General features: G+C 39.9%; 2 protein-coding genes across 2 annotated transcripts; both read right to left on the bottom strand.

Annotated features, from left to right (window-relative positions):
• Positions 1–18: 18 nt before the first annotated feature.
• Positions 19–735, bottom strand: LOC111957848 (progonadoliberin-1-like). Its single transcript, XM_023978881.2, has 3 exons — positions 511–735; positions 291–369; positions 19–104 (listed from the first exon to the last, which is right to left on the bottom strand). Exons 1-3 carry the CDS (start codon positions 646–648, stop codon positions 91–93), a joined length of 231 nt encoding a protein of 76 aa, XP_023834649.1. The 5' UTR covers positions 649–735; the 3' UTR covers positions 19–90.
• A 1,532-nt stretch (positions 736–2,267) lies between these two features.
• Positions 2,268–9,525, bottom strand: LOC111957404 (BTB/POZ domain-containing protein KCTD9). The gene is made up of 12 exons (XM_023978205.2): positions 9,392–9,525; positions 4,721–4,842; positions 4,573–4,616; positions 4,398–4,494; positions 4,207–4,265; positions 3,981–4,109; positions 3,750–3,817; positions 3,568–3,663; positions 3,313–3,462; positions 3,098–3,203; positions 2,861–2,994; positions 2,268–2,610 (listed from the first exon to the last, which is right to left on the bottom strand). Exons 1-12 carry the CDS (start codon positions 9,437–9,439, stop codon positions 2,494–2,496), a joined length of 1,170 nt encoding a protein of 389 aa, XP_023833973.1. The 5' UTR covers positions 9,440–9,525; the 3' UTR covers positions 2,268–2,493.
• Positions 9,526–9,994: the final 469 nt, after the last annotated feature.

The raw sequence follows: 9,994 nt of genomic DNA, 5'->3' as shown, positions 1-9,994 counted from the left end.
AGACACCACAAAACACAATGATGGCACCGCAATGTTTAATAGAGTTAGCTAGCATACATTTGCTATATATTATTGAGTCCACTTTGTCTGTCAGCGAGGTTTGCCTAGAAAAAAGCAAATTAAAAACATGACTTACAATTTGGATACAAATTGTTTAAAACATTGAGAGAAAAAAAACATACATTAAAAAAGTTGCAATATTTAACTACCAACACAATGTCCCTTTATATTCAACTTCTGGGTAGCTTCTTGAAGGGAAATGTATATTCAAAATTGTAAATGTCACTCACAAGTAAGAGGATGAGGTGAGACATCAGCACAGCCAAACAAACTGCAAGATGTGTCTATCTTCGGAAGGTCTTCAGCCATCTGTAGAATTGTCATTTTAACTAGATTTTACAATGCAAATATAGGAACATCCCTTCCATCATTGGATACTTTACCATCACAACCTTTAGTAAAAGACCTAGCTACTTCTGCTTCCATATTATGAATAGGTAAAGTACTTACATTGTCCAGGGTGTCAGACAGGCTGTCAGTCACTCTTTTCCCCCCTGGGTTCAAGACATAGGACCAATGTTGACAGCAACCCTGTGACACTAGAGCCGCTACCAAAAGCAGCAGCAACAAGACCTTTTTCTCTTCCATTCTGCAAAGTCAGCCTTATTACTTTCGGTAAGCAACTCAGGTGTCTGAGGTTTTATAGGCAGCTTAGTTCCCATGTGCCACACCCACCAGTTCCATCACTGCTGCAGGAGGACACGAAGTGGATTACAGAAAAAGGCTCCACTCAAAAATATATTACAGAGCAGCTTTAAGCACCTCCACTTCAGGCACCACAAATAGCCTTTTAAAAGCTTAACACTTTGGGAATGATTGTGCACTTTTACAGCAGCAACGATAAAATGAATTAGGCACATGGTCTTTGTGTTCTTCTGGGAAGTTAGTGAAAAGAAAACAGTATTTCATTTGTAATTACACAGTGGCTTTTGTTTATTGAAATACATTTTTGTGCTTGAGTGCAATAATTATAGACAGGGGAGGAAGAGAAACACCCCAGTCTTGAACTAACTTTCATTCCATATTTCTTCAATATGTTATATCAAAATAAATAACCATTGTTCTTTTCTACAAGGTCTTGATACTGACGATCTCCACACTCAAGGTGCTATATTCTTTATGATTGCCTTCATTATCATGACAAAAGAGTACCTACTGTGGAATAGAGTATAGAGAGAGAATATTGCATCTCAAAAAGGTTTCAGCTACACCTAGAAAACAATTCTGCAGTCGTAGACTGGTAAAATACAGTCTTTAAACATGCAAAAACAAACTGACAGATTGTTAAAATCACAGTCCAGCAGTGCTAATGTTTTGCTATCCTTATAAAACGCACAAGTTTTGTAAGCACTGGATAAAAAAAAAAAAAAACACTACAAGCACCACATTCAACTTTTTGGTGTCCTGCGAGTAAATAAAACAGAAGTTAGTGAACAAAATGTTTAATTTAAGACAGATTTGTGCAAAGTATAACTTCAAAACATGATTGAATTATATGCAATTCATTGTGGTGTGAGTTTTGTTATACAACCATCTTCCTCATACAAGTAGGTGATCCACAAGCTTGAACATGACAGTAACACTATTAAAAAATATCTTATTCACTTTGATTATCATATTTGGATATGATGAATAATGGTTTTCATACAACAAGAGGCAAAAACCACCATGAAATGCATGCAACTAGATATAAATCAGAAAGCGGTAAAAAATAAGGAGGTAGATTCACAGAGAACACCAAACACCACAAGAGGCAGCTTTTGACTTCAGTGATTATCAAGGAAGAGTACATTGCATTCTTGAAATTCTGTTTCAACAGCCACAGTATTATAAGAAAAATGAAATCCACAGCATAATTAGGTGGTGCAATAACAGCAAACTCTTTTGCCATTTTTATCATGCTACAGTATGGCTTTGGCTTAGAAAAAAAAAACATTATCCTAATCATAAAGCATATCTGGCATAAAACTAAGTACATTGATAAGAATGTACAGTCCCACCATGCCCTTATATTGTTACTTTAAACCTTCATGCACTTACTAGTTTAATAATCTTTGACTTTCAGAGATGTTGCGTTAAATAATCAAGTGTGTATACATCTAGAATTAAAAAAAATAGTAATAAGGTAGGATTGAATCCAGACATAATAGTAAACATACATGAAATATTTTGGTTTTGGGGATAAATAAGGAAAGGCAGGTAAAAGCGTCCACTACATAACAGAAACAAATATCCCTGAATGTGCTCTAGTGCAAATTATTTAAAGCTAGTATATGAGCTGGAATGCCAGGGATGTGCATAAAACTACCTGTATTGCACAAGGGTCCAAGAAGCTTGAAAATAGGGGTGGGTGGGATTGGCTGGCAAATGAAGACCTTTGCCAGGCATCCATGAGATTAACCAGCCTGAACCCAGGTGGAATGTGCAGGAGAGTTATCTAACACTCTGAGACATGTGCAATGCAGTCAGCATCTCTTCAAAAATGGCCCCCTTCACGTTGGACCCTCTCAAGTTGGCCTCTTGTAGGTCACAGCCAGACAGATCACAGTTCTGTGAGGAGTAAAACGAAACTCAACAGTCAGTATTCTTGGTACTAACCACAGTCATTATTCTTGGTACTAACCTTAGATGTCATGGTAATAAAACTGTAATAATACAGTTATTTTAGGATATACAACTTAATGGTATCTAACTGACAAACCTTTAACAACAAACTTAAAATGATTACAAGAGTAGTCTAATTCTATTTGACTTAATTATTTTGTCTCAAGATTAATCCTCTTAAATGCCCTCAGCTTACCTCAAGATCGGTTCCTGCCAAAGTGGCACCCCGCAGGTTACAGTTCTTCAGCTTAGCATTTTTGAGAGTGGCCACACGCAGGTTAATTCCGGTCATCTGACTTCCCTCCATGTCAACCCCTTTCAGATTGGCACCTAATAAGACAGAAATTAGATGTTCAACACCAAAGGTTATACAAGTGTTATCGGTTCCATATTTCTCATTCCTCTTATCATACAAATCAATTAGAAAGCTTACCCTCTAAGTTGGCCTTGAGTCCAGATGGGTCCTCAAAATTGCATCCTTTGAGAGACGCCCCCTCAGCATTTGAACAGAGCATCTTCACACCCTGCAAGTTAGCACCCTAAAACAGAAAGACAAAATCAGTCCGTACAAAATACTGCTCACTTCTGAAATGTTGACACGGTGTAACGGGTAGGTTTCATAGGCTAGTGAAGGAGCTATGGGCTCACATCGAGGTTGGCCCCAGACAGGTCAGCGCGCTCCAGGTTTGAAGAGCATAGATTGGCATGTGTCAGGTTGCAGCGACTCAGGTTGGCCATCTTGAAGTTGATGTAGCGCAAGTCGAGGCGAGAGAGATCAGCACCACTGAAATTAAGTCCCTTGTGGATAAATGTATTATTTGTCAGGTTCACGTGTCATGTTAGTTAGACTGCATCTAATGTTCAACAGTGCGTTGTCCTTGTTGCAAATGTGTTGCGTTTTACCTGACAGCGGAGCTCTGATTTGGTGGGTGTAGCCAGCAGAAACCGAACAAACTCCTTGCGAGAGATGGGAGAGTGGTCCTCAGGTGTCTGGTTATTCTGGAGAAAAGCATGGGGTGACATGGATCAATATGCTGTGTTGAAATGTAATAAATCATTTGAAATATGTAGCTTGAGTTCTTCACCTTTATTGCTACTTCCAACTGCTCAGCAAGCTGCTCAATTCCAAAGAAACGGGCCTCCTCCAAAACCCCTGAAATTCACATTTAATTTACTGATTTGAGCTAATATATTGTCAAGATTTCAGAAATCTAAATACTGTATTCAACATGCACAACTGAAGTGTTCTCATTCATCTGTGAGCAGTATCATAGAATAAAGGTAATGAAAGTTCTGGCTGTAAATGCCATATATACCAAGTAAATTGATTCCTTCATTGATAATGAGCTGGCCATGTCGCAGGTAATTAAGAATAGGCTCGAAGTATTCTGGGCTGCGATCAATCAGGTAAGCCCCACATTCATCCTGCTTGTTACCCCATACAGCTGCAGAGCAAGGATAGAGGGGACATCATTATGTGTAAATCACAAAAGAAAAGGTAGCAGGGTTAGTGGTAGATGTGACAGACTTAATTATTTGTACCTTTCTCCCGAAACATGTGAGCAAGCATGCTCTCTGGCTCCTTGCTGACCAAGGTGCTCCTGTAAAAAAAGATCAGTTTGTGAGGAAAGAAGTGCCCAAAGGATAAAGTGGATGGCAATAATACTGAGAGAGATGTTCATTTGTGACTTCTGATGTTCATAGACCATGGAAATAACTCCTCCATTGCTTACCGTGTGGTGGTGAAGAGACGCCCTCCAATATTAAGCGTCAGCCAATCGGTGTGTGCCCCAGGCCGATCGTCTCTAGCCCTGACATCATTCTGTGGGTCTAAGATAATAACAGTATTCAGAGGGATAACTCAAACCAAATGGTATGCAAGGAAAGAATTAGAGGACACAAACTCACCAAAAAAGGGGTCTCCCTCTGAGACATACAAAACATCATCATCCCTATAATAAGAAGAAATTGTAGAGAAATTAATACGCAATATTGGCAGGAGTAAGGACCTTCCAAGTGCATGAAACTACAAAGTGTTGAAGGAAGTTAACAATACCTGATGAGCGCTATGTCATCTATAAGACCACCTTTTCCATTGTATAAATTACAGGCTCTGATTCCCAACTTATTGGTTGCTACAGATAACAGGTCAGTCAAGGTCCCATACACAGCTACAACCTAATAAAGGAAAACAGAGTTATTGTCACAAAAGACTGATTTGGGCAAACCCATTATTTCTTGCTAACTTAAAGATAGACTCAGCAATATGACATGATGACACACAGCTAGAGCACTGCTTATAGACAGATAACAACAACAAAGTTCAAAACTACAAAGACTGCCAGGAGTTAGCGACTTAACTTTAGTCAACTCTGAGTTCAACTCGGGATAACTGGTCATACGAAAGTGGCTCACCTTTTGGTCAGGTAAATTTCTATGGCAACGAATCCTTCAGAACTAACCTGCTCCGGGGCAGCCTAACTCCACTTACTCCGAATGAAATTTAATGAAATTACTAAACCGCGAATTAAGGACCAATGAAATCAGATTCCCTCCATCTTGCAAAGAGTCATCATCCCCTTCATTTGAGGTAGACAATGGATGAAATATTTTATTAATAAACATTTTTATTTTGTGTGTTAAACTTCTTATGGCTGCAATCCCGCTAACGGGATCGATATGACAACAGCCACCGAAAGTGCAGGGCGCCAAATTCAAACAACAGAAATCTCATAATTAAAATTCCTCATACATACAGTGGCTCTTGAATCATCAGACCACATGACCTTCTCCCATTCCTCCTCTGGATCATCCAGATGGTCATTGGCAAACTTCAGACGGGCCTGGACATGCGCCTGCTTGAGCAGGGAGACCTTGTGTGCGCTGCAGGATTTTAATCCATGACGGCGTAGTGTGTTACTAATGGTTTTCTTTGAGACTGTGGTCCCAGCTCTCTTCAGGTCAATTGACCAGGTCCTGCCGTGTAGTTCTGGGCTGATCCCTCACCTTCCTCATGATCATTGATGCCCCACGAGGTGAGATCTTGCATGGAGCCCCAGACCGAGGGTGATTGACCAATCATCTGTAACTTCTTCTATTTTCTAATAATTGCGCCAACAGTTGTTGCCTTCTCACCAAGCTGCTTGCCTATTGTCCTGTAGCCCATCCCAGCCTTGTGCAGGTCTACAATTTTATCCTTGATGTCCTTACACAGCTCTCTGGTCTTGGCCATTGTGGAGAGGTTGGAGTCTGTATGATTGAGTGTGTGGACAGGTGTCTTTTATACAGGTAACGAGTTCAAACAGGTGCAGTTAATACAGGTAATGAGTGGAGAACAGGAGGGCTTTCTTAAAGAAAAACTAACAGGTCTGTGAGAGACGGAATTCTTACTGGTTGGTAGGTGATCAAATACTTATGTCTTGCAATAAAATGCTAATTAATTACTTAAAAATCATACAATGTGATTTTCTGGATTTTTGTTTTAGATTCCGTCTCTCACAGTTGAAGTGTACCTATGATAAAAATTACAGACCTCTACATGTTTTGTAAGTAGGAAAACCTGCAAAATCGCAGTGTATCAAATACTTGTTCTCCCCACTGTACTAACATCAAGGCGGTGACCCGTTCCTGTAGGTTCATGCTCTACAACATTCGCAGAGTACGACCCTGCCTCACACAGGAAGCGGCGCAGGTCCTAATCCAGGCACTTGTCATCTCCCATCTGGATTACTGCAACTCGCTGTTGGCTGGGCTCCCTGTCTGTGCCATTAAACCCCTACAACTCATCCAGAACGCCGCAACCTGTCTGGTGTTCAACCTTCCCAAGTTCTCTCACGTCACCCCGCTCCTCCGCTCTCTCCACTGGCTTCCAGTTGAAGCTCGCATCCGCTACGAGACCATGGTGCTTGCCTACGGAGCTGTGAGGGGAACGGCACCTCCGTACCTTCAGGCTCTGATCAGGCCCTACACCCAAACAAGGGCACTGCGTTCATCCACCTCTGGCCTGCTCGCCTCCCTACTCTGAGGAAGTCCAGTTCCCGCTCAGCCCAGTCAAAACTGTTCGCTGCTCTGGCACCCCAATGGTGGAACAAACTCCCTCACGACGCCAGGTCAGCGGAGTCAATCACCACCTTCCGGAGACACCTGAAACCCCACCTCTTTAAGGAATACCTAGGATAGGATAAAGTAATCCTTCTAACCCCCTACCCCCTTAAAAGAGTTAGATGCACTATTGTAAAGTGGTTGTTCCACTGGATATCATAAGGTGAATGCACCAATTTGTAAGTCGCTCTGGATAAGAGCGTCTGCTAAATGACTTAAATGTAAAAATGTGTCTTATATCATTTTAAAGGTAATCTTGTTGTTAATCCCACCAAGTGTCCGATTTCAAATATGCTTTTCAGCGAAAGCACTACAAACGATTATGTTAGGTCACCACCAAACCACAATAAGCACAGCCATTTTTCCAGCGAAAGATAGCAGTCACAAAAAGCATAAAGAGAAAAAATGAATCACTAACTTTTGATGATCTTCATCAGATGACACTCGTAGGACTTCATGTTACACAATACATGCATGTTTTGTTTGATAAAGTTCATATTTATATAAAAAAATCTGAGTTTACATTGGCGCGTTACATTCACTAGTTCCAAAAAAATCAAGTGATTTTGCATAGCCACATCGTTTCAACAGAAATACTCATCATAAATGTAGATGATAATACAAGTTATACACATGGAATTATAGATATACCTCTCCTTAATGCAACCGCTGTGTCAGATTTCAAAAACTTTACAGAAAAAGCAAACCATGCAATAATCTGAGACTGCGCTCAGAACAATAGCCAAATTAGCCAAATTAGCCGCCAGAAACCAGAAAATACATGATAAATGTTTCCTTACCTTTGATGAACTTCATCAGAATGCAGTCCTAGGAATCCCAGGTCCACAATAAATGCTTGATTTGTTCGATAATGTCCGTTATTTATGTCCAATTAGCTACTTTGGTTAGCGCGTTTGGTAAACAATTCCAAAGTCACAAAGCGCGTCCACTATAACGTGACAAAATGTCCACAAATTCCGTAACTGTCAGTAGAAACATGTCAAACGATGTACTGAATCAATCTTTAGAATGTTGTTAACATACATCTTGAATAACGTTCCAACCGGAGAATTACATTGACTTCAGTTGAGCGATGGAACGGAGCTGCCTCTCACATGAACGCGCGTGTTCAATGCGTGGTCACCTCATGGCAGTGGTGAATCATTCCTGTCTCCTTCGGCCCCCCTTCACATTAGAGTCATCAGACAAAGTTCTATTGACTGTTGACATCTAGTGAAAGCCGTAGGAAGTGAAAACTCATCCATATACCGCTGTAATGTCAATGGGAGCTTGGTTGAAAATCTAGCAGCCTCAGAAAAAAAATCCAAACAGGAAGTGGAACTTCTCAGGTTTTTGCCTGCCATATGAGTTCTGTTATACTCAGAGACATAATTCAAACAGTTTAAAAAAACTTCAGAGTGTTTTCTATCCAATACTAATAATAATATGCATATATTAGCAACTATGACTGAGGAGCAGGCCGTTTACTCTGGGCACCTCTGTGCACCTTTCATCCAAGCTACTCAATACTGCCCCTGCAGCCATAAGAAGTTAAAAATAGTCATGTTAAAATATATCACATTACACATTTAGTAAACTTCACACAATCTAACACTTTATGTATGACTTAATAAAAAATAGATAGGTTTGGGGAAAAAGATGCTTGTGCAAAGCACACCAAAGACGGCATTAACTATAATAATAAGTAATAAAATAAAGACGGAACTTCTAAAAGTGAGAGCCTGCTGAATTTGCAAGACAACTTTTCTTTCTTTTTGATTTCTAAACAAATGAAAATGTGGCACTGTCTCAATGAAGGGTTTGGCATTCGTGAGAAAATTCTAGGTTGCATTCAGCCTTCTCCCTACAGTTTTCAGCCATTAGCTTCGCCCACGACTGGCTCATGTGAACTACAATCCCGATGCTGTGTTTTTAGGTTTAGAAACGTCAATAATCATCGCTTGCGAAACGGCTTTTGAAACATATAGCCCTTATCTTTCATCAGCTTGAAAGAATCCTTCAGATAAAAAATATATCATGGCTAAGGGCTGTATCCAGGCACTCCGCGTTGCGCATGAGAACAGCCCTTAACCATGGTATATTGCCATATACCACCCCCCCAGGCCTTATTGCTTAATTAGCACAGGTGGTAACCGCTTGTCTTCTGTCTGTTTTCCGCAAACAAGCGCTGCAACATGGAGATATTCAGTGTGGGAACACTAACCCTATCAAGGTATCAATTAAACCTTTTATTTTTATTTCTTGCTGATATGTAAAATAAGGTCCTTTCATGTTTCATACTTTCACTTTTGATACTTAAGTATATTTAAAACAAAGTACTTTGACTTTTATTCAAGTAACGTTAGTATTTTACTGGGTGACTAACTTGAGTAATTTTCTATTAGGGTATCTTTACTTTTACTCAAGTATGACAATTGAGTACTTTTTCCACCACTGACGTTAGCTAGCTACACAAATTATGGGCCGCATAACTTCGATGCAACTAAACCAGTTAGTTTGGACATTTGGCTGTTAACGTTAGTGGCTTAGTTGCGTCGAAGATGAGGCTGTATTAAATTAGCTAGCTAGCTAACGTTAGCTCAATAGCTAAGCTAACTTTACGCACCTTGCCATTTTTGGACGTCCCGTTCACAAAAACAGTAACTCTTCTCATTCTTAGTAATAAGCTTTAATACTAATTCTAGAACAATGAGCCCCAGAAGGATGCTCCAGAGGTAGCTAGCTAGCAGACTTGACAGTTTGACGAAACAGCAAGAAGACAACCTTGAACATTGGTTAACTCCAACCAACCAATGGAATGGGCATATTACTTAGGCATTAAGCCTCACACCAATCAAATATTGAAACAGAAAGTAGGTGAGCCAATCAGAGGCCATCATTGGGTACAATCGTTTTACAAGCCGGTGCGTGCCGTCAGTAATACTTTAAAGTTCCAATGCAGCCGGTTTTATCTCAATATCAAATCATTCCTGGGTAACAATTAAGTTCCTTAATGTGATAGTTTTCAATTCAAAATGTTAAAAATTAAACAAAAATAGTTTACCAGCAAAGAGCAATTTCTCAAGCAATAATTGGCCTATTAACTAATTTGCATCACCAGGCAGGCCAAAACACTATCCCACCAGAAATTTCAGGCAGTCTTTTCAAAAAGCTCTTACACTAAAAGGGTATTTTCATAATTTCATTTAGTTAATAAATGAAGTATATC

Source organism: Salvelinus sp. IW2-2015, linkage group LG33 (assembly GCF_002910315.2).
Source record: "Salvelinus sp. IW2-2015 linkage group LG33, ASM291031v2, whole genome shotgun sequence".
NCBI classification, from domain to species: Eukaryota; Metazoa; Chordata; class Actinopteri; order Salmoniformes; family Salmonidae; genus Salvelinus; species Salvelinus sp. IW2-2015.
Note: the sequence above shows the minus strand (reverse complement) of the source record. Positions and strands in the feature narration are given on the sequence as shown.

Excerpts from the sequence above, each read along its gene's own strand:
- LOC111957848 (XM_023978881.2), bottom strand. The coding sequence starts at position 648 with ATGGAAGAGAAAAAGGTCTTGTTGCTGCTGCTTTTGGTAGCGGCTCTA. Across the intron at positions 370-510 it reads TGTCTGACACCCTGGACAAT|ATGGCTGAAGACCTTCCGAA; the intron begins GTAAGTACTTTA and ends ACAATTCTACAG.
- LOC111957404 (XM_023978205.2), bottom strand. The coding sequence starts at position 9,439 with ATGAGAAGAGTTACTGTTTTTGTGAACGGGACGTCCAAAAATGGCAAG. Across the intron at positions 4,266-4,397 it reads CGTCTCTTCACCACCACACG|GAGCACCTTGGTCAGCAAGG; the intron begins GTAAGCAATGGA and ends CTTTTTTTACAG. Across the intron at positions 3,818-3,980 it reads TGAAGGAATCAATTTACTTG|GGGTTTTGGAGGAGGCCCGT; the intron begins GTATATATGGCA and ends TGTGAATTTCAG.